Below are 25103 nucleotides of genomic sequence, written 5' to 3' on the forward strand. Positions count from 1 at the left end.
GTGATCCTACAACACAAACCATATGCATGCCAAACAGTAGAAACAAGGAGCAATGAACAGAGTTAAGCGATCCCTTTACAAATGACCGAATCAAAGCTCTCCAGACCTGCCTTGTTCCATAGCGAATGTTGATGAACAATTTTTAAAAAACTAATAGGAGGAGGCTCCATAAATATTTTCATTGTCTGTGATGGGGAGCCCAGCATGCTAGTGCAAAAGAAAAGGCTGAATCATTTGCAACCATCTTCAGCCAGAGCTGCTGAGCGGATAACCCATCTTGGAAAATTCCTGAGGATTCATCTCTGATGCCTGTCTTCAGCCAATTCATTTCACACTGATGTCAAGAAACGGCCGAAAGCACTGGATATAGCAAAGGCTATTACATTGACAACATTCCGGCTGTAGTACTGAAGATGTGCTCCAGTATTAGCCACATCCCTCTCAGTATTTACCCAGCAATGTGGAAAATTATTTATATTTTGTCCACAAACAGCAGGACAAATCCAACCTGACCAGCCCCCTCAGTCTTAATCATAAAAATGATGAAAGGTTTCATCAACAGTGCTATCAAGTGGTACTTGCACAGCAGTAACCTGCTCCCTGCTCTGTCAGGGTTCCACCAGGACCCTTGACCTCATTTATAGCCTTGGTCCATGGACAAAAACGCTGAATTCTAGAGGTGGGAGTGACTGCCCTTGACATCAGGAGAGCATTTGGCTCAGTGTAATATGAAAGAACTCTAGCAAAGTCAATGGGAATTGGGAGTAGGAGGAAAACTTTACACTGATTGGAATCATATCTAGTATAACAGTTGGAGCCTTATCTAGCATAAAGCAAGATTGTTGTGGTTAGTCATTTCGTAGTATAGAATTTGAGTATTACTAGAAAAAAGAGACATCCTATCAAAGCTTTTTGTCTTGCACTCATCAGGGAAGTTTGAAAGAAATTACCCAACAGTAATGGGAGAGCAGCAATTACTGCATGAGAAGAGAGCTTTGATTGCAAGTTGAAGGCGTTGTCGTGGAGAATGCAACATGGAGCAATTCAAATTGGGCAGGTTAACTCTGGTCTGTGGCCATGCCTCCACTGAGCCGAGTTCACTTGCCAACTAACCAACACTCTTCTCATGCAGTTTAAACTACTGTTCCCTGTTAATGTTGGTAATTTCTTCTGAACTATCCTGATAAGTGCAAAACAAAAAGCTTTGATAGCAAGTCTCTTTCAGCAATTCTCAAGTTATGTTTGTGGTTGTTCTCATTCCCTGGACATTGCTGCAGGAGTTCCTTGGGGTAATCCTCGGCCCAATCATTTTGAGCTGGTCATCAATGACCTTCCTTCTATTATAAAGTCCGAAGTGGGGATGTTTACTGATGAAATCACAGTGCCCGGTATCATTCGTGATTCCTTAAATATCGAAGCAGTTGGTATCTCTGTGCAGTAATACCTGGACAATTCAGGCTTGGATTGATAAATGGCAAGTAACATTTGCATTACATAAGTGCCAGGCAATGGTCATCTCCAAGAAGAGAGAACTTGATTATCTTCCTGTGGCATTCAGTGGTATTACCATTGCTGAATCCCCTACTATCAATATCTTGGTGGTACCATTGACCAAAGATGTAACTAGTTCATCCTTATAAGTACTGACAACACAAGCAGGATAGAGGCTGTGAATTCTGTGGCAAGTAAGTCACCTCATTCCTTGAATCCTTTTCACCAAAATAATGGTACAAATCAGGAGACTGATGGAATATTCTCCACCTAACTGGATGAGTGCAGCTCCAATGACACTCAAGAAGCTTGACACTATCCAAGACCAAGCAGTCTGCTTGATTGGTACCCCATCCACCATCTTAAACCAGCCTTCTACCAAACAGTGACAGCAGAAAGTATCTTGTACAAGATGCACTGCAGTGATCCTTCAAGTCTCCTTTGAAAGCACCTCCAGAACCCATGATCTCCACCAAATAACAAGGACAGCAGACACATGGGAACACCAATATATGCAAGTTGCCCTCAAAACCAAACACCATCTGGTCTTGGAACTCACATCTTTATTGTTGTAGGGTCCTAACAGCATTTTGTGTGCAGCTAGACCAGATGGACTGCAGCAGTTCAATAACTACATAATCTAGACTGCTAAAATAACTAGATTCATTTTGAGTGAATAGATAAGTTTTTAAAAAATGTACGTTGTAAGTGTAATGAATTTCCTCAAACTGAAAACCTATACAATCTTTTTTCTTCTGCATTGACAACCGTCATTTAATCTGTATGGGGAATTCAAATTAGCATGAGGCAAGTCTTTTGTCTAAGGAACCTATGGTCTATCTGTTCCTTTTTTAAAAATTACTGTTGTTTGACAATATTATATTTCTGCTACTTGTATTTTATCTATCATTTTAATACAGGTATGGCTGAAATGTTCAGCACTCCTATTAATGAAAATGAGAGCACACATCCAGTACTCTGTACCTCGAGCATTGTTGATGATTCTCAAACTGCTCTGGCCAGTCCAGTAATGCGGAAGTCATTTGCAGACTTCATCAAAACACCTGAAGAAACTGGTTAGTGTAATATAACTTGCTATTGTCTTAAGAGGATTGCGCTGTGCCCTCTTGGTCCAACTCGATTGGCTGAATGGCCTACTGCACCGTAGGGATTTTATGATTAATCGATGAAGCAGCTGAAGATGGTTGGACTGAGGACACAACTTTGGGGATTCTATGATTGCTACCCCAAACCTATATACTATTTCCTCATTCCTTTATTTTATTCCCATCGTCCTGCATTTGTTATACCTGCTTGCTTTCATTGCTCTCGCCCTGCCTCAAACTCCTTCACTTCCTGACCATCTTTACCCCACAATCCTGGTTTCCTAACTTAGAAAATAGTGTACATAATCTATAAAGTTCCTGCCTTGTTATTTTATAAGTACATTAAGTGCTTCAAAGAACAAATGCCTGTTAGAACTGAAAAACTGATGAATAAGAGGATATTTGGCAGGTTGAGGCAACTTAAATTGTGACTCAGGAATGACATTAGTAAAGTAGAAACTAGATAGGGGATAAAATTGAGGCACAGAGCTAGGAGCTGGGGTGTGGGTGAGCAACCTAGAAACCTATCTTGGCAATAATGATCGAAGGAGAGCATAAGAGGTGCAGTCTTTGTAGATATCGGAAAGGATACTCATGCACAAGTATAGATTTCTGAATAAGTGACAATAGATTGGCCAAATTAGAATCCGTAAGAAATATTAAAAATCGCAGTTTGCTGTTTCCTCTGATTGCAGGTAAAATCTGAATCTTGCTTCCAAGGCTGATGTGGTTCAAAGCTGAGTTGGTATTTTTGCCCCTCTGAAGGCACTGCTGAATTGAAATTTTAAACAAAAACTTCTGTCTACTGCAAATGGATACACGGCCAAATTAGTAGACAAGGTCCAAGATTGCCAGGTGGGCAGAGAGGGAGAGAGTGGCCGGGGGTCCACTTGGCTCAACTGCTAGTCCTGTTTTGCTGAAAAATACATGTCTAAACACAATTTGGTTTGTCCCATGACTTCTCTCTCCAACTACCATTAATTTGAACAAATAATTGTCTATATATTCCAATTACAACTCGGTTAGTTTGCTGGAGAGCTGTCAAAGGTCTTTTTTTCCAAACAACTAACCTTGGGATGGTTCGTCTTCCACTATTGATGTGGGTGTTTGTCATCACAGTTTTGTCTATAGGTCAAGAAAGAAAGTCTTTCACAGTCCCAAGGAAAGTGGGAGGTGTCATAGGCCTTGGTGAGTTTTGCAGACTTGCCATCTTCTCTCTATAGGTTAGAATGTGCAAAGTATGGAATAATAAAATATTCTTCATCTGGATGTAGCTTGAAGTTGCTTTAGCATGTTTTTTAAAAAATCTGTCTTTAAAAGTTCAATTTCCATTTCCAGCCAATAAAATCAAAATTAATATTTGATATAAGCACATCTTCATAATTTATATAGCCCTGTTAATATAGAATTCCAATGTGCATCACAAGAAGATTATCAAATAAAATTTAACACTGAGCCACATAGTACGAACCATAGAATCCCCACAATGCAGAAGGAGGCTTTTCAGCCCATCAAGTCTGCACCGACTCTCTAAAGAGCATCCTATGCAGACCCTCCCCTTTGCCCTATCTCTGTAACCATGTGCATTTACCATAGCTAATCCACCGAACCTTCACATCTTTGGACTGTGGGAGAAAACCCACGCACACATGGGGAGAATGTGCAAACTCCACACACACACACACACACACACACACACACACACACACACATTAGGATTAGCGATCAAAAGCTTGGTTAAAAAAGCATAGGGAGACTGGGGGAATCCCAGAGCTTTGGGCTTAGATAGCCAGAGGCACTCTTGCCAATAGTGGAGTTATGAAAATTGGTGATGCACAAAGAGGCCAGACTTAAGGGAGTGCAAAGATTTTAGAGGGGTTGTAAGGTGACAGAGAAGGATGAGGCATGAACTGGAGAGATTTGAATCTGATGAGAATTTTAAAATCAGTAAATGTAGATCAGCAACCACAGGGCTAATGGGTGAACAGGAATTAGTGCACATTAGGATATGACCAGAAGAGATTTAGATTAGCAGTTTATTTAGGGTGCACGGTAGGAGACTGAACTGGAGGACATTGACATTTTTCATTGTAAATGTGGACATTAAAATTTATAACTGCAAGATCTGGCAAGAAGTATGCACAGCTAATTTGTGTCCAGATGACTGATTTCACAAATGCTATGTTGTCTTGGTTTTTATCAATATTGAAAATACTTTATATTTTAAGGTGTCTGTATTGCTTTTTTCTTCTAGGTGTAATGGCTGTCTCGCCACTAACTACCCCTGATCCAAGAAGTAGTAGAAAATACAAAAATTCAGTTTCCCGTTTATTGAGATGTAGAGCTGATTTCTCTTCTAGTTTGAATTATCTTTGTGAAAACATACCCCAGGTACCAAAAGTAAAAGGCAAGCTAGTGAAAGATGTAGTTGATGTAAAAGGTACCATAAAGACACCCAAAGTAAAAGGAAAGCCAGTGGAAGATATGGCTGGCGTAAAAAGATTCATGAAGACACCCAAAGTAAAAGGCAAGCCAGTGGAAGATATGGCTGGCGTAAAAAGAATCATGAAGACACCAAGGATAAAAGGCAAGCCAGTGGAAGATATGGTTGGGGTAAAAAGGGTCATGAGAACACCCAAAGTAAGAGGCAAGCCAGTGGAAGATATGGTTGGGATAAAAAGGATTATGAAGACGCCCAGAGTAAAAGAAAAGCCAGTGGAAAACTTTACTGGGTTACGTAAGCTTATGTCGGAACCTAAACCAAAAGCAGAATCTCCTGAGGTTAACTATGTTGGAGTTAAAAATTTGTTTCAAACAGGTAAAGAAATGGAAAGCTGTAACTATAGTGGTTTGGCTGAAATGTTTTCATCTCCTATAAAAACTGAAGAGAGTTCAGATTCAAAGCAGCAACAAACATCAAGAAGAAGTGCAAATGAAAAGGAAACAAATAGGCCATCTGCAACCCCTGAGAAGATGTATAGCGAAAATAAATTGAGCCAGATTGTAGAATGTCAGAGTGATCAACAATTGACAGAAAACCCTCCCCATGAAACTGGTGGAAATTCAAGCCTGACCTCAGATGTTCAGGTAAATAAAACCTAAACATTTTACATGGTAATAGAACCAATAATGGTGTACGATTAATACCTAATATAAGTTGTACGTTCTCATGACTAAAGTCACCAATTTTCATGAAGATTGTTTTCCCACACAGAACATCTGATATCAGTTTGACTAGGGGCTGATTGTCCCTTTATTTGTATTGAGCTTTGTCATGCTATCGTGAATCATTATTTCCTACATTGTCCTATCAGAAATACCATGTTCTTATGCATCATGTTAGGGATCAAATCAGGAACTCCAAAGGTATATTATGAAGTTAACTTAGATCCCAACTTTTTTGATTTTGGCATTAGTGCTCTAGCTGTGATTCTACTAACCCACTAGGAAGGTTTTATTGAAACAAACTTTATTTAACAACACAGTTAAAATATAACAAAAAGATTTAGCATAACTTATTGAAATACTTAATTAAACATGAAGAGGCATAATTTTTAACTGCTGTATAGTTCCAATATCCCCACAGACATACATCCCTCTTCAGAAACATTAGCATGAAAAAAAAAACATAGGCTCACGTGGATGCTAGATTTCCAGCCTTTTAACCCTTCTGGACAGAGATACAGAAAGACACCCATTTTCTAACTTCCATATAGCAGCCTCCAGGGAAAGATCTATCTTCAAACAGCAGAACTTCAGAGAAAGAGACTTCCTTCTTTGCAGATCCCAGTCTCCAAATCCAGAGAGGGAAAGAGAACTACTTCTCTCCAAAGATCCCAAGCAGCAACAGAGCTTGTGTGCCTCTGTGAGCCTAGCCCTGCCCAGTCACATGACTTTCCTATCAGTCAACATAATCAAACCCTATTCTGAAAAAGCCCCCAGAGGAAAACGCAAAAATAAAAACACTGCATTAGCCAGATTAAAACAAACATTCGAACAATTATTATCAATTATACTTCTGCAGCATCAACAGGTAGGCTGCCAGTTATAGACAGAGTGGCACCAGGTGAATAGAACAAACTGCTTTAAAAAATCCTGCACTAGAAATGTGACACATATATTTTTTAAAGGCACAGTATCGTCACAATCAGCGAAAGTTATTGTATTTGCCTTTAAGGCATTGCCTCTAAACGTGTAGCATTTGAAAGAAAACAGAAACTGATATTTGAAGTGGAAATGAATAATTAATATGATCTGATTGGCATTACGGAGAAATGGCTCCAGGGTTTTATAGATTGGGACCTGAATACTGAAGGGTATTGACATTTAGTAAGGACAGCAGGTTAGGAAAAGTTGAAGGGATGACTGTTAATTAATGATGGTGTTAGCACATTAGAGAGAGATGATCAAAGTTCAGGAAGCATGAATGAAGAAGCCATTTGGGTTGAGGTGGGATGTAATAAAAGCAAAAGTCACTTGTGGGAGTGATGTACAAGCCCCTAGTTGTAACTACATGGTAGGAGAGGATACAAAAGAAGAGATCGTGGGAACTTGTCATAAAGGTATGGTGATAATCATGGGGGATTTTAATCTATGTATAGAAAGGAAAAATCAGATGGGGGGTACATAGAATGTTTTCATAATTTCTTAGACCAGCACTTATAACCAGAAGGCAGGCTATACTAGACCTGATATCGTGCTATGAGAGAGGATTAATAGATAACTGCACATAAAGCATAATATGATTGCATTTTACATTCATTTTGAAGAAGGGAAGCATGTGTCCAAGACCAGTATTTTAAATCTAAATAAGGGCAATTATGAGGACAAGAAAGTAGAGCTAGCTAAAGTGAACTGGCAAATGTGCTTAAGGGATGGATAATAAAGTTTGTGGCAGACATTTAAAGGGATATTTCAGAATACACAGAAGGCATATTCCGATGAGAGAAAAGTTCTAAGGGGAGGACCTGTCACCAACTAAAAAAGGAAGACCGTATTAAACTTAAAGAAAAAGCATATATTTGTGCAAATTCGAGTAGCAGGTCAGAAGATTAGAATACAAAGAACATCAAAGAATGACAAAGATTGTCAAAGAGGGAAAAACTAAACTGAGTGAAAGCTAGCTAGTCATATTAAGATGGCTAATGAGTTTCTATTGATATTTAAATAAGAAAAGCATTAAAGTGAGCATTGATTATTGCATTTGGAATATTGATGATGAAGCTAGGGCAATGGCAGTGAATTAAACGTATTTTGCACCTGCCTTCACTATAGAGTGCACGAATAACATCCCAGAAACAGTGGGAAATGGAAGGTAGGGAGTAGCTGTGGGAAGATTACAATCATCAGGGAAGTGGTATAGAGTACATCATTGAATCTGCAGGTTGACTAATCCCTAGGCCCAGATGGACTACATCTTGCGCTTTTGAAGAAGTGGCTAGTGAGATAGTTGATTCATTGCTTTTAATTTTTGGAAAGTTCCTACTTTCAAAATCAGGCAGAGTCACATAGTTTTAGGAAAGGCAAATCATTTTTAACAAATTTATTTGAGTTCTTTGGAGTCGTGTGCTGTGCATAAAAGGGGAACTGGTATAGAGTTTAGAAGAGTAAGAGGTGACTTGATCGAAACCTTTACAGTTTTGAATGGGTGGATGTGGAGAGAATGTTTCCCCTCGTTTGAGAATTTAAATCTGGGGGGTCATTTTAAAAATAAGCAGGTTGTGCATATGAGACTGAGATGAGGAGAAATTTTTCTGAAGATCATGAGTCTCTGGAACTCTTCTTCAAAAAGCAGTGGAAATAGAGTGAGTATCTTTAAGTCAGAGTTAGATAGGTTCTTGCTTAACAAGGTGGTGAACTTTTTGGGGATAGGCAGGAATGTGAGGTTTAGGTTACAATGCGATCAGCTATGATCTCACTGGCAGACCAGGTTCGAGGAGCCAAGTTGCCTGCTCTTGTTAATTCATATATGTTTATACATACATTCATAAATGACACACTTGCTCGGTGGAATCATCAACTGTTACTGCCTCGCTTGGACTGCTGTCTTTTTATACATTTGAAACCGGTTCAGTTTGCCAGAAACTTTGGTTTACAAATCTCAGATTGTTTTTATTTCCTAAAAAATCCAGTTTCCTTTCTTTGTTAATTTGTTTTTCTTTCCTGTTCGGTTCAGTTTCTGTTTATTTAGGGTCTGCCTAAAGAAACACAAATTTAAGTTAGAAACATATATCCTCTCGCAATAGTTTACTGAATTAAATTTCCCTCCACTCATGCTCTATATTGGATGGAGTTATAATTGATATAAAATATGACCAACGAGAAGGACGCTTATTTCTTCTGCTGATGCTCCAACAATGCTAAAATGCTTAAACTAAGTGGTGTTTCTTTCCACTTAAGTTAACACGAGTGCAGTGTTTATTAAATATGTGAAACAGGAATCTTGCACATTTATGTTCTGTACAACTTAACTATTTCCTGTGTATCTTTTTTCATGTTGCTTCAGGTGACTCGGGAGGGACAAGTTCGCGCCAAAGGTGTGACCTCTCCGTCTTCCAAAGAAAAATCCAAACAACAAACTGAGCAGCTTGAAGCTTCACAGATGTTTCCTGAGGATGGACATGTTGATTTTTCAGAGAGGGAAATAACAGGTATGGTTTTTTCAAGTTATTAAATAGTTATTTAGGCTAAATCTTCCATTTTCCTCAGCACGTCACTCACTTGGAATATTTTTAATGAATTTCTCGGGAGTGAAATCTGATTTTAGGCTTCTAATAATTTTGCTAAAGAATCCTTTTTTGAGGGTGAAGACCTCTCCTAATAGAAGTTGTGACCCACCGCCAAAATATTAACAAACCCAGGTTTTAATGATGTGAGTTCGGTCTTGAATTTCTTGGACTGGTTCTCCTCTCTTTTTCATGCATTACTATGGTTGAAGCAGATATGACCCAGTGCATTTATTTCTCATCCGTGATGAACAGCATTGTGTTGGCTGCTGATTTCACCATGCTCTGTAATACACACTCTTAGACTGGGATCAGTTCCTCGGCTTATTTGGACTCTGTACCAAGCCTAATTTCTCCATATCCTGCCAGACTTCAAGACTAGGGCTGGAATTGTACGCAATACGCCTCAACTGGAGGTTGGCTGGCTGGGCACACAGGTGTAAAATGTGGTGGGATATAAGCATGTACTGTTCCTATCACCTTCCCACCCACACTGGTATTTTACCAGCAGCAGACTAGATGTCAGGTAGACAGTCTTAAGGGTCTCCTCTTCCCACCACTGGTATGTCACTACAAGTAAGGCACTCATGCCATATGACAGGACAGCCAACATGGGGATGGAGTTCCCTCCTTTTCAGACACCCAGCAAAAAAGCTTGACTCTACCCACCAGCATTTTGATTGCTGCTCCCAACCTCCTTGCCAGTGCCTGTCCTGTTTATCTTTTCCAACCTCCATTGTTGGCTTGGTCTGGGAACACTTCCAGTGATGCCACTGGGACTGATGAACTACCAGCCCTCAGATTGGCTGGCGACTCTTGAAGGCAAGGCATTCTGCTTCCTGGATGCTGAATCCATGACATCGGGCCTTTGCCCTGCAAAATAGTGTGTGGATTCCCGAGCTAATGGAGGCTGGCTTGAGCCTGACTTTCCAGCTGGTAGGCAGGACACTACTTCCGTGTTAAATCCCAGCCGTAGCGTGAAAGTGGGCAAGGCACTAATTTAGATGCTGGCTATTTACTTTTGGGATTTGAATTCCTATACAATCGAGAGTTAATACTGGATTTGAACAAAGAACAAACAAAGAACAATACAGCACAGGAACAGGCCCTTCGGCCCTCCAAGCCCGCGCCGCTCCCCGGTCCAGGATTGAATCTTGAATCCAGGATCCCCGCCCAATTTTCCAGCCTATCTACATACCAATATCCTATCCACCGAGCTGTCCCTCACTGCTACGATGCTTTGTTCATTACAACCTATTAACTCACCCCCACCCCCCCATTCCAGACCGTGTGATCTCCAGGGAGAGGCGAAAACCCAGAGTGAAAAACCCCAGGGCCAATATGGGGAAAAAAAATCTGGGAAATTCCTCTCCGACCCCCTGAGGCGATCGAAACGAGTCCAGGAGATCACAATGGCCCTGATCGGAAAATGCTTCCCAACCCTAGTCATTTCCACTTCCACGAACACCATATGAATTCCCTGCCCCCGAGACAGGTTCCCAACTATCCGCAGTCTCGCTCTGTACTGGCACCAGCAAGATGATCATAGAATGAAGCCTTGAAACGAGAAACAAGGAACAATTAGCCCGCGCCGCTCCCTGGTCCAAACTAGACCACTCTTTTGTATCCCTCCGTTCATATAGCTGTCTAGATAAGTCTTAAACGTTCCCAGTGTGTCCGCCTCCACCACCTTGCCCGGCAACACATTCCAGGCCCCCACGACCCTCTGTGTGAAATGTGTCCTTCTGATATCTGTGTTAAACCTCCCCCCCTTCACCTTGAACCTATGACCCCTCGTGAACGTCACCACCGACCCGGGGAAAAGCTTCCCACCGTTCACCCTATCTATGCCTTTCATAATTTTATACACCTCTATTAAGTCTCCCCTCATCCTCCGTCTTTCCAAGGAGAACAACCCCAGTTTCCCCAATCTCTCCTCATAACCAAGCCCCTCCATACCAGGCAACATCCTGGTAAACCTCCTCTGTACTCTCTCCAAAGCCTCCACGTCCTTCTGGTAGTGTGGCGACCAGAACTGGACGCAGTATTCCAAATGCGGCCGAACCAACGTTCTATACATCTGCAACATCAGACCCCAACTCTTATACTCTATGCCCCGTCCTATAAAGGCAAGCATGCCATATGCCTTCTTCACTTGAGTTCAATTTATGTTGTCAACATCTATCACTAGTTTGAAGAAAAATCTTTTGAAGAGCAAATAGATGTAGGTTTGAACCAATATCACTACATACTGCTTATTTTGGGGAAAATAATTTGTAAATTGGATTGGTTTAATTTTTTAATTGATTTTTATGGGATGTGGATATCATGGGTTTAGTTCCTGCAGTGCATCTTGTATATGATGTACATTGCTGCTACTGTGTACTGGTGGTGGATGGGGTGTCAATCAAGCAAGCTTCAAGTGTTGTTGGAGCTGTACTCACCCAGGCAAGTGGGGAATATTGCATTATACCCCTGATTTTACCTTTTAAATGGTGGGCAGACTTTGGGGAGTCGAGAGGCGAGTTACACTCCACAGAATTCCCAGCCTCTGACCTGTTCTTGTAGTCACAGCATATATATGGCTGGTCCAGTTTTGTTTCTGGCCAATGGTAACCCCCCAGGATGTTGATAGTGGGGGATTCAGCAATGGTAATGCCAATAAATGTCATGGAGATATGGTTAGATTCTCACTTGTTTGAGATAGTCATTATCTGGCACTTGTGTGGTGTGCATCTTATTTGGCACTTGTCAGCTTAGCCTCTGTATTGAAGTTGTTGAAATTCATTGCCAGAGTTACTAGTTAACTGCATGTATCTAGTGAGCGAAGTAGTAATTACGGATGTGCATTAGGCCAATGAGTGCATTCAGATGAGAATCCTATTTGAGAGTCATAATGGTTGGAATGCATTGAATTTTTTTCCGGCTACACTGCCATTTCCATTTCCTGTGAAGATCATCCAATGTTGAAGTTCTTGCAGCAATACTTAAAAGTGCACCTAGATTTGTACATTTGTATGATGAAATGTTTTCAATTTTCTGTTGCCAGAACATTTGATCTTCCAGTCAGAGAGCCTGAAGACTAATTTAATTTTCCTGCTAGTGTGGGATCTTATCAGCCTTGAAAGAATAAAGCCAATTGAATAAAACCCCACCTTTATCCATGCGTTTGGGATGTCTAAGAATTCATAAACATTAAATTAATAATGCTTTTCCTTGTGTAGTTTTAGTCTCATTGAAGCATATAATACGTAGTTCTAAAGTTGTTGAGCACCAACATATTAATAAATGCAGCTAGTTTTAGATGGGAACAAATGTTAAGGATTCCACTAATTCTGTAACACTTAAGAGTCAAAAGTGTTTCAGGCTCTGAAGAGAGAGCTGAGCCCAACATTCAGTCTGACTCCAAAGGAGATGCTGTTTTTTTCCCCAGAAGGGGTTTATATCGAAGTCCTGTCTTCTGCTGAATTGGATATGGCACTATTTTGAACATCAGGAAAATTTTCTGTCCTGGCCAACTATCATCGCTAAAGCACAGATTGGTCATTGTCACAGTTGTTTTGTGAGCACAATCTGTGTATAAATTGGCTGCCATATTTCTTACATTGCAACAGTAATTACACTTCAAAAAAGGAGTAAGGCTCTTTAGGGTGTACTGAGCTTGTGAAAGGATTTATATCAATAAAGTGTTTTTTTTTTTCATTTTAGAATCTAAAGATGGACAACCTGCAATGAACAAACTGATTTCACCAACAAGGAGATCCTTAAACGAAAGGAAGGAAATGAAAAATACTGGTGCAGAAGAATTCCCAACAACAGTAAATGCCATTCCAAGCAAGAATGGATGTTCAGTTGAACTCTCGGAGGAAGTAGGTAAAATGGCTTCAACAAGGAGATCATTAACAAGGAAGAAGATTAATGATGCTGAAGTGAAAATGTCACTTACACCAAACAAAACTACGCCAGGCAAAAGAGAATATCCCCATGAACACAGCGAGGAAGTAGTTGTGTTAAAGCCACAGACGAGGGGATCATTGAAAGGGAAGGGTAATTTTCAAAACACTCCTAATGTTGAACTGAAAGAATTGCTTAGCTCAACAGTAAAGAGCCCCACATCAAGCAAGAATGAATCCCCAGGTAAAACAACTGAGGAAATAAACACACTGGTTTCGCCCAGCATTAAATCATTGAGAGGGAAAAAGAAAGTCCAAAATGTTCACATCAACGAAAGGAGGGAATTATTCGTCCATGGCAAAACTACACCAGGAAAAAAAGAGTCTCAAGATGGGCAGGTGGATGACGTAAATGAAATCACTTTAGTAAAAAGCTCATTAGAAAGTAAGAAGGAATCCCAGCATATTCAAGAAGCTGAAGCACCAAGTCCACCTACTTCAACAAAGACCTGCACACAAGATGAGAAATCAATTCCAATGGCAGAAGTTGAAGAAGTGGTGCATACAGCTTTGAGAAGAACACAAAGAAGAAAGAAGGAAACTGAAAATATCCAAGCTACTGAAGTGAAAAAATCACCTGCTGTAGCCAAGAGCTCAAATGGTAAAAAAACTCAATATGAACAAATTGAGAAAGTAGACAATTCATCTTTGAAAATTATAATGCAGGAAAAGAATAATGTTGAATCAGGGATACTGAAAAATGGATATGTATCGCCAAAAGCCTCCATAAAAGATATAGAAGAGGTTAAAGATCATCCAGTTGAAAATGTAAAAATGCTCAGAGTAGGAAGACCACAGAGAAGAAAGAATACAAATGCTGAAGAAACAGAGGCACAACCACCTGGAGCAACAAATGGGTACACAAGGAAGAGGGGTGCTCGCTGTGCACGTGTTGAAAACATAGAAGAATCAATTGGCTCACAAGATAGTTTAAAAGATCAGGAAGAGGTTGATAAAGCAGGAGCGAATTCTGATCCAGAGGAATCTGTGAGAAATGGAGTAAAGACTGAAAACATAAAAATACATGAAAAGAAAGACCTGCCTAGCTCAAAATCTAGGTCCACACGAGGAAAGAGAGGAGTTAAAGACTTGCTTTTGGAAGAACTTGGACAGGATTCTGTTCCAACAAAGAGATTGCGAAAAGAAGAACTGGATGAAGCTCCAAGTAAAGCTGTACACTGGGATCCTAACATTGCACAGCCTAAATTAGCAGACTGTACAGTCGAGACATTACAACAGACAATTAATGAAACAGAGCCACCTGTACGTGAAAGGAGGTCACGAAGAGGAAACACTGCAAAAAAGGAAGTAAACCTGCATGTTTCAGTGGAGTCAGGAAAAATGTCAAGAAAACCCGTAGTTGAGCATGCAAACAGTAAAGTAAATACTGATGCACATGTAGCCCATGAAGCAGCTGAACAGAAAGGAAGGCCAAAAAGGAACAAAAAAGACATTTTGTGTGAACCACCGGCAGTCACTAAAGAAGATAAATATGATGATGCTGAAAATACCAATGAAGTACCACCAGTAATGGAAAAGACTAATTTATCACCAACACCAATAAAAAGATCACTGAGAGGAAAGGTAAGACAGGAAGTAACTCAAATTAAGGAAGAGCATATAAAGGAAATATCTTCTAGAAATTCGAAAAGAAACACAAGAGGGCAGAAATCAATGGCAATTACTGGTGAAGAACCACATGTCCCAGTAAGGGGAGCTTCAGGGAAAGAAGAAAAACAACTGACTGTGCCTTCATCAAGGACAATGGAGAAAGGCGAGCAAGCAAAGGAATTGTTGGTTGAATGCAAGGCTGTACCAGAACAAATAGAACAGCAGCAGACTACAACTACAGTTGACGTGCAATTGGATACTGCAAGCAAACGAGGGTTAATGAAGGCAAATGAACCAATTGCTCAAAAAGGCAAAAGTAAAGTTTGTCAAAGGACAAAGGCGTCACCTAAAGGAGCTCCTGCTTCCCTGTCAAATATTGATATTGCTGTCGGAGAAATGGCCCCAGTAGAGAAGAGAAGTCATTTGAATGCCCCTATTGGTGGCAGTGAAGTGGTTGATGATTCAGATATCCCAAGTAACATTGAAGCTACTAAACAAACTACAACTAAAAGTAAAGTTTCTAATACAACAGAGAGGGCCTCTGATGTGACGAGTAATACAAAGAAAACGGATGTGGTATCATTTAATGAGCATGAAATCAAAGAGAACACTCGATCAAAAAGGGGTGTTGGAAAAGGAAGATCTTCAAAGAGGATTGCAACAGAAAGTGAAGTGGAAAGTTTAGTTCTTGATACTGCAGAGGAAATTTCAGAAACATTGAATTTGCCCAAGAGGGCTTCAAAAGCATCTATTCAGTTTAAAGATGCTCTGAAAACAAAATCTGATGGTAAAAAGTTACCTGAGCCAGCTATTAGTAAACGCGGTAGAAGGAAAATTGTGACGGAAGATGCTCCATCAGTTCCTCCTTTGGAAGAAGAGCTCCAAATTGAAGAAGCAGTTGATCCTGTTAAGGCCCCCAGAAAAGGTGGCCGTGGAATGGTTAAAAGAAACACTTCAGCTGTAATCAATCAGGAGTTAAGCATGGATGTAACTGAAAAGGAACAGTTAAGTACAGCCAACAAAGCTGAAACAAACAAAAGAGCCAGAAGAGGACAAACGTGCTATGATGGGGAAACTGCTATTACGGTCGTTCAAGATAAAAGGAGGAAGAGAGTTAATCCTGAAGCACAAATAAATGACGATGAGTATATTCAATCCAGGAAGGATGAGATAGAAGATAAAGTCAAAGATGAAAATACTAACTTCCTGTCAGTGGAATCTTCAAAACCAGCTAGAAGGGCTACAAGGGCTAACAAATCTTGTGAAGTTGCAACAAAAGAACCAATTTCAATCCAGCCACTTGACAGTGTATCGCTTAAGCCAGCATCCTTGTGTCCATCAAAAAGAGCCCTCCGAGGAAAGCTTGTTAGTGCAGAAACCTCTAATCCATCTCCTAAAAAATCAAAAATGGGTAAGAACTTATTTTCATTTGGCTGTAAAATGTTTAGTAAGGAAAAAAGCAAACCAATAACACTTCTTTAATATTGCACATAAATTGCTTCTAATTCATTAATAAAATTATATGGCAATAGTTTTATAAATGCAACCTTATGCACGGCCCCCTCAATTACAATTATGCTAAAAGGCAAAAACAAAAGTCTTATTTGACTCTATTTTAAATTCCATTTTGGTCTACACTCAAGTACAATACTTTTTTCACACAATTACAGTTTGTTTTTATTGTGTCACTTTACAGACCAGACCAATGCATCCTATGGTTTTATCAGAAATTCTCTGGCTTGCTTGTCTATGTTATAAGGATATAAGAAATAGGTGGAGGAGTAAGTAATAGCCCATTGACCATGCTCTGCTATTCACTAGATCATGGTTGAACTTTTGCATCAAATCCTACACATCTCCTATACCCATACTATTCTTTGAATATACTGTGACTAATTTGTTCTTTTTTTTGCAGTAATACCTGTTTACTTGTAGCCATATTCTGTTGCTGTTCTGTTCTGTTCTGGTACAGCCTCAAATTCAAGAATTCTAAAGATCGTTGGTCCTAATTGGCTAACTTCTTAACCGAGACAGTGATCTTTAGTTCTAGACTCTCCACTCAGGGAAACAAACTCTTAGTGTCTAGACTCATTCTACCCTATCTGTTATCGGATAGCTCTCTTATGCCAGGCCTCAATCTATTGCACCTCTTTATGTGGAGTATCTCCTTCCTCAGTTAATCTAATTTACCGATCTACCTCCATTAACCTGCACCTAAGTAATTGGTTTAGTTAAAAAAAACTTTAGACTTGATTATATCTCTATGAAACCTGATGTGAAATTCATCATATGATCACTCTTTCCCAGAGGATTCTTTTTTATAAGAGTAATAATCAATCATGTCTCATTATACAATGCTAAAGTTTATATACATCACTGGTGTCTTAAAAGTTGGCTTTTAAGTTATAATTTTCTGTATTTCTATGACTTTACAGAAAAGGTGATTGAAAAGGTAATGACACAAAGCAGAAAAACAACTAAAGCAGCTGTGAGCACAAAAAAGGCACTTCCTGTCACACCACAACCAGCCAAGCCAACTGGGCGTTCTACCAGATCTCGAAAATAGAAAACCCTACATCCAGTTGTGCTCTTGTAATCCATCTGCATATAGATTGGAGAAATTGCATTTTATGGCCTTTTTAATTTCCCTACCTTTTTTATTTCCCTACCTTTTTGTTTGCTTTTGGCATGGGTGAGCTTATGATATGTATGTTGCAAAATTTCAGTAGGTTGCTTGGCAGTTGAAAAGAATATATTAATGTTGTATTGGAATTTTGGTAGAAGGACCAATGTTTTTGTGATTTTTCTTTTTACGTTTCAGGTTTCAAGTTTATAGCTGGTAGGGATGAATATAAAGCAATTATCATTTGATGAGCAAAGTGTTAATTGTGAAGATGTAAACTCTCAGCTACAAAAGCTTTTTCTTTCTTGCTTTTAAGTACCTGCATCAAGTATTGGAATTGTACATTGATATAAAAAAATGCATTTTATACTCTAAATTTCTGTTGCAAGAGATTTAATTTTAGCAATAAATTTTGTAATTATGTTCCTTGTCTTGCATCTTGATTTTCCTTTTAAATGGGAAAGGCTTCAAAAAAATTTTCAACTGCTTAATTAAATAAAAAATAAATGTCTTTACCTTGCTCTACTGACTAGGATTAAAATGGCATGAAGAACCTAACATTTAAAGAGTCCAAGCAATACTTGCAGGTTAGTTGCTAGATTATTTCCTCTGGCTACTGGTCAACTTTTAAATGCTCCTGGAGGTTTTCCAGGTGGTTGATGTTCAGTTACACTACATGGTGTCATTTTGACTGGACTTGTAGACCTATATGTGCCATTTAAAATATTCTGGTGTAAAGTTGCTTCCAAGTATAGGAGGACTAGTAGGCCTTACTCTGGGAATTGAACATGATTAGGAAAACAGAGAGGGGGCACATACAGGAAGATGAGCTACAATAAGCAGACTAAAGGCCAAAACTGGAGCATCTTAAGGGAGGAATTCTGTTAGCTTTGACAAGGACCAGTGCATGCAGGTGCATTGATGCTGACATCTCCACATCACAAAAAGTTGGCTTGCAGGTGAGGCAGGTAATTAAGAAGGCAAATATAACGTCCTTCATTGTAAGAGGGAAGGTTATCTTGCAGCTGTATATGGTGCTGGTGAGGTCACACCTGGAGTACTATGTACAGTTTTGGTCTCAAGAATGTACTGGCACTGGAGGGGATGCAGAGGAGATTCACTAGGTTAATTCTGGAGTTGAGAGGGTTGGCTTATGAGGAGAGGCTGAGTAGACTGGGACTATACTTGCTGGAATTTAGGAGAATTTTGAGGGGGATCTTATAGAAACATTTAAAATTATGAAGGGAATAGAAAAAATAGAAGCAGGAAAGTCGTTTCTACTGGCGGGTGAAATCAGAACTACGGGGCATAGCCTCAAAATAAGGGGGAGCAGATTTAGGACTGAGTTGAAGAACTTCTTCACCCAAAGGGTTGTGAATCTGGAATTCTCTGCCCAGTGAAGCAGTTGAGGCTACCTCGTTGAATGTCTTTTAAGTAAAGATAGATTTTTGAACAGTAAAGGCATTAAGGATTATGGTGAGCGGGTGGGTTAGTGGAGCTGAGTGCATGAAAAGATCAACCGTGATCTTATTGAAGACCTATATGCCATGAGCAGGCTCGAAAGGCCAAATGGCCTACTCCTACTCCTGTTTCTTATGTTCTTCTATGGGAGGAAGAGGGGAATCAGGATGTGAATTCGATGATCAGCCATGATCAAAATGAATGGCAGAGCAGGCTAGATGGGCTGAATGGCCTACTCCTAGTTTCTATGTTTCACTAGAGAGGTAGTCACTGAAATATGTCAATTGCTGTAGTCTCAACAGGGCAAGGACCCTGTTTTCTATGGTGTCAAGATGACTAGCTTTGAATTTCTTTTAGTCATTCTCTTTCAGGCTGCTGCTGAAGATAAAAGTAATCTCATTTTACAGTGCATGACTAAAACAGCTGACTGAGGATCTCTAATGAGAGAACTATATCCTGTCAGAGGAGCTCAGAACTTTACTCATTCAAACTTATCTAGATATGGTGACATAGAATGCAAGCTCCTCATCCGCATATTGCCATTTTAGTAACAAAGAAGTTCTTTCCACTTCCTCAATGTGCAGCTTTCCAGCGACCACAGGCAGGTGAATGCCTGCTATCCTCGGTCTAATCACACACCTGCACAGCATGTGTAGAGTGAAAAGACTTGTTACAAGGAATATAGAATAGACAATTAGTTTCCTCAAACAGTGCCCATGTCACTGAGGAGCTTGTAGTATTCAGCCATGTGGGCTCTGAGATTTGTTGTGGCATGTGCCACTATCTGTCCAGTATAAGGGCACCACCAATCAGGTGGCAAACTCAATGGAAGTTACAATTGTGATCCTTTTCTGATGAGACACCACATGATTAGAGTTTTTCATGAACATTAAGCTCTACTTATTCCATGTTCACCAATATTTGCATACTTACCTCTCCTCTTCCTGAGCATCGCATCACAACTTTCTAACAACATTTGCTGATACCGTTGAATATCTTTATTTGTACATTCAAAAACCAAACTATTTTTTGAACAGACCCTAATGTAAGCCAAAACGAACCTCACTGACCCTTTGTATGGTGTATTCGTATGTTAATGTTAAGAATTTGTATGCTTCATAATGTAATATATTACCGGTGTAATAAGTGTGAACAGGTAAGAAGCAGTATACGCAAGTTAACAAATGGAGAAGCAACCTAGTTATTGTAGATTATAGCAATTGTAATGCAAGTAGGTCTGGGCCTACTGTATATGTGATAGCTATAATAAATCGGAAAATATCTGAATACTGAAGTGCAATCGGCCACAAGATAAAGGATACTTCTTGACCTGTACCTCCCTCAGTTTATTTCATTCAGTCAAATTCACTATATGACCAAAAATCCACCTTCAGTTTTTTTTTTGTGCCTTTACTTATCTAGTGCTCCTATAAGGTGGCTGGGGAAATGGAAGTCTGCTGATGTTCAATCAAGACTTTAAATGACTGTGAAAGGTCACACTTGAACAGTTCTGGAACTGGAAGGCCTAGCTGCTGGTTGTACCATCTCTGCATAGGCTGCAGTAGTCTGGGCTGAAAGGCAAGAGTAATGTTTGAGTGACTCATGGGAGCAGGAATGCTGACATCCTGAGAAGCAACAAGTTTCTCTTGTTTGGGGCAGCATCTCAATAATCCAAGTGATTTTCTGGAGAACAGATTGTTGGGCTGTTTTGATGTCAACAGTGGCATATGAAACTATAATGGCAACAGTTCCATCTCAGTAATTTGGGCCTCCTTGGAGACTCTTTATACTTCTATAGCAATAGAAGCTGTGAAGCAAGCAGTGGAATATTCAATTGAAGTTTAGTATTAGATATTGCATGATGGTGAGTTCCACAAGTGTCTTAAGGGATTTCACCATGACATCACTAGAAATGAAGTATGTCATGTGATCCAGTTTTCACTTGCTTTCAGTGGAGCACACACACAGGATTAAGTACAGTACAACATAATGAGCAGTTCTGAATCATGCTACATGGCATAAGATGACCCTTGGGTTTGTCAGGCTGCAACAAAGCTGCAGCATGTTGTGTCAAAATGACAGCCTTGTGACTGCACAGAAAAGCTTTGAAGAGACAGTGCAGGGATAGTGCTCAAATAACTGGTAAGCAAACTGATTCCTTGTGAGTAGGATAGCACGTTGAGAGGACCAGCACCAGGTTGGCTCAGTCAGGAAAGGTAAGTGATCAGGGTATGGACTCGATAAATAGCGAGCGAGGGAGAGTCCAACAATAAAAAAAGTCATAAAAATCAGGCTAGACAAGGTTGCAATTATATTGGGTGGAACATCTGAAAAGCTTGTAAAAGTTGTTATGGTGACATCTCAAGTAGTAGAGGAGAAGGAAGGTCAAAGGGATATGGTCAAAATGTCCACAAAATTCCCCAATCTAAATTGGGAAGCAGCTTACTATCTCAATGTTAAATCTTTAAACTACATACCTGTATGTCTGAACCTGTAAAGCAATCAAAATATTTGCCTAGCAATTGGGAATGAAGCTCAGGATTAACAGCAGAACAAGTAAAGGATCCCCAAAAGATACGGACTACATTGGAAGACTGGGTCAAAATCAAGTTACACTTTAATATTCTTTAACCAGTTTCTCATTTTGGCAACAGTACATAATCCACAGATCACTTCGTGAGCAGATGCAGACAAATGGCTACATACTGTGATTTTTAAAAATTTGAATTGGTGATCACATCCTCTCCCATGGAAGTGTTCCAAAAAGATTTGCTAGACAAACACAAGGCCTACAGCATTGAAGAGCTACTGAAGGAATAGGTGACTTAAAGCAATATGACAGTCCGGTACCCCGTCAGGAGCATAGAGGTGACCTGATTGAGAAGCCAGAAAATGACAAATGATGTGCACAATGAGATGAGCAATTGAACACAGGTTCTACACTGTCAATCTATGGAAAACATAGATGCCATCTTGCCCCCTGAAGCATTTGTCAAGATTTGAATTTTCTGCCTTAAGAAAGTTTGTAACTATTCAGATTGACATGGGAAAGGGCCAACATACTTCTCAGAATTCTAATGCCACAGGCATGGAAGGCTGTGGTGAACCTACCACCATGCAGCTTTCATCATACAAAGGTTTGCTAATTCCATGTGCAGAGTTCATAAGTCATTACCACATTCATGTTCTTTAACCTCTGCCAGTTATTTTCCACTACCTCTAGAAAGTGTTTTGAGGGTCTCCTGCCCAGTCCTGCTTCCCCACCATGCCCTGCACCAAAGCCCCCAATGCAGCATCAGAAAACTATGTTGCATGCTCCTTAGTTTGAGAGATTATTCGAAGTATAAGAGCACCAGTTCAGTACATAGAACCATAGAAAATTACAGTTCAGAAACAGGCCTTTTGGCCCTTCTTGTCTGTGCCGAACCATTTTTTGCCTAGTCCCACTGACCTGCACTTGGACCATATCCTTCCACACCCTTCTCATCCATGAACCCGTCCAAGTTTTTCTTAAATGTTAAAAGTGACCCTGCATTGACCACTTTGTCCGGCAGCTCATTCCATACTCCCACCACTCTCTGCGTGAAGAAGCCCCCCTTAATATTCCCTTTAAACTTTTCTCCTTTCACCCTTAACCCATGCCCTCTGGCTTTTTTCTCCCCTAGCCTCAGTGGAAAAAGCCTGCTTGCATTCACTCTATCTATACCCATCAAAATCTTATACACCTCTATCAAATCTCTCCTCAATCTTCTACGCTCCAGGGAATAAAGTCCCAACCTATTCAATCTCTCTCTGTCACTCAGCTTCTCAAGTCCCAGCAACATCCTTGTGAACCTTCTCTGCACTCTTTCAACCTTATTTACATCCATCCTGTAACTAGGTGACCAAAACTGTACACAATACTCCAAATTCGGCCTCACCAATGCCTTATATAACCTTACCATAACACTCCAACTTTTATACTCGATACTCCGATTTATAAAGGCCAATGTACCAAAGGCACTCTTTACGACCCTATCCACCTGTGACGTCACTTTTAGGGAACTCTGAACCTGTATTCCCAGATCCCTCTGTTCAACTGCACTCTTCAGAGTCCTACCATTCACCCTGTACGTTCTTCTTTGGTTTGTCCTTCCAAAGTGCAATATCTCACACTTGTCTGCGTTAAATTCCATTTGCCATTTTTCAGCCCATTTTTCTAGTCGGTCCAAATCCCTCTGCAAGCTTTGAAAACCTTCCTCACTGTCCACTACACCTCCAATCTTTGTATCATCAGCAAACTTGCTGATCCAATTGACCACATTATCATCCAGATCATTGATATAGATGACAAACAACAATGGACCCAACACCGATCCCTGCAGCACACCACTAGTCACAGGCCTCCACTCAGAGAAGCAATCCTCCACAACCACTCTCTGGCTTCTTCCATTTCTACAAACATTCTTCCATTGAGCCAGTGTCTAATCCAATTTACTACCTCCCCATGTATACCTAGCGACTGAACCTTCCTAACTAACCTCCCATGAGGGACCTTGTCAAAGGCCTTGCTGAAATCCAGGTAGACAACATCCACCGCCTTCCCTTCATCCACTTTCCTGGTAACCTCCTCGAAAAACTCTAATAGATTGGTCAAACATGACCTACCACGCACAAAGCCATGTTGACTCTCCCTAATAAGTCCCTGTCTATCCAAATATTTGCAGATCCTATCTCTTATCACACCTTCCAATAACTTGCCCACCACCGACGTCAAACTTACTGGCCTATAATTTCCCGGATTTCTTTTGGAACCTTTTTAAACAACGGAACAACATGAGCCACCCTCCAATCATCCGGCACCTCCCCGGTGAATACTGACATTTTAAATATGTCTGCCAGGGCCCCTGCAAGTTCAACACTAGCTTCCCTCAAGGTCCGTGGGAATACCCTGTCCGGTCCTGGGGATTTATCCACTCTGATTTGCACAAAGTACAAAGGCTGGAGGCCTGTGACTAGTGGTGTTCCGCAGGGTTCTGTATTGGGACCTCTGCTGTTTGTGATTTATATAAATGATCTGGAAGAAGGTGTAACTGGGGTGATCAGTAAGTTTGCGGACGACACAAAATTGGCAGGACTTGCAGATAGTGAGGAGCATTGTCAGAAGCTACAGAAGGATATAGATAGGCTGGAAATTTGGGCAAAGAAATGGCAGATGGAGTTCAATCCTGATAAATGCGAAGTGATGCATTTTGGTAGAAATAATGTAGGGAGGAGCTATATGATAATTGGCAGAACCATAAAGGGTGTAGATACGCAGAGGGACCTGGGTGTGCAAGTCCACAGATCCTTGAAAGTGACGTCACAGGTGGAGAAGGTGGTGAAGAAGGCATATGGCATGCTTGCCTTTATAGGACGGGGCATAGAGTATAAAAGTTGGGGTCTGATGTTGCAGATGTATAGAACGTTGGTTCGGCCGCATCTGGAATACTGCGTCCAGTTCTGGTCGCCACACTACCAGAAGGACGTGGAGGCTTTGGAGAGAGTACAGAGGAGGTTTACCAGGATGTTACCTGGTATGGAGGGGCTTAGTTATGAGGAGAGATTGGGTAAACTGGGGTTGTTCTCCCTGGAAAGACGGAGGATGAGGGGAGACTTAATAGAGGTGTATAAAATTATGAAAGGCATAGATAGGGTGAACGGTGGGAAGCTTTTCCCCAGGTCGGTGGTGACGTTCACGAGGGGTCATAGGTTCAAGGTGAAGGGGGGGAGGTTTAACACAGATATCAGACGGACATATTTTACACAGAGGGTGGTGGGGGCCTGGAATGCGCTGCCAGGCAAGGTGGTGGAGGCGGACACACTGGGAACGTTTAAGACGTATCTAGACAGCCATATGAACGGAGTGGGAATGGAGGGATACAAAAGAATGGTCTAGTTTGGACCAGGGAGCGGCGCGGGCTTGGAGGGCCGAAGGGCCTGTTCCTGTGCTGTATTGTTCTTTGTCTCCCAGTAGGTCAACACAAAGTACAGTACACAAAGGTCTCCCAGTAGGTCAACCACAATACATCTTCCCTTGGAGTGTTGCAGGCTGCTTTAATGGAGCACTGGCCACTTGTAATATTTAGTGTCTGCTCTCAACAGACAGCACAAA

At 40.6% G+C, this 25103-nt stretch overlaps 1 protein-coding gene across 4 annotated transcripts in view; it reads left to right on the top strand.

Moving 5' to 3' along the window:
* mki67 (marker of proliferation Ki-67) overlaps positions 1–17932 on the top strand; it is a 47899-nt gene extending 29967 nt beyond the window's left edge. For all 4 annotated transcript variants that reach the window (XM_078223441.1, XM_078223442.1, XM_078223444.1 and 1 more), the window contains 5 exons: positions 2412–2567; positions 4852–5684; positions 9103–9247; positions 13031–16297; positions 17322–17932. In XM_078223441.1, the coding sequence (XP_078079567.1) occupies positions 2412–2567; positions 4852–5684; positions 9103–9247; positions 13031–16297; positions 17322–17452 (4532 nt within the window). In that variant the 3' untranslated portion in view covers positions 17453–17932. The remainder of the gene's footprint in view (positions 1–2411; positions 2568–4851; positions 5685–9102; positions 9248–13030; positions 16298–17321) is intronic.
* Positions 17933–25103: the final 7171 nt, after the last annotated feature.

This window comes from Mustelus asterias, chromosome 11, assembly GCF_964213995.1.
Source record: "Mustelus asterias chromosome 11, sMusAst1.hap1.1, whole genome shotgun sequence".
NCBI lineage: Eukaryota > Metazoa > Chordata > Chondrichthyes > Carcharhiniformes > Triakidae > Mustelus > Mustelus asterias.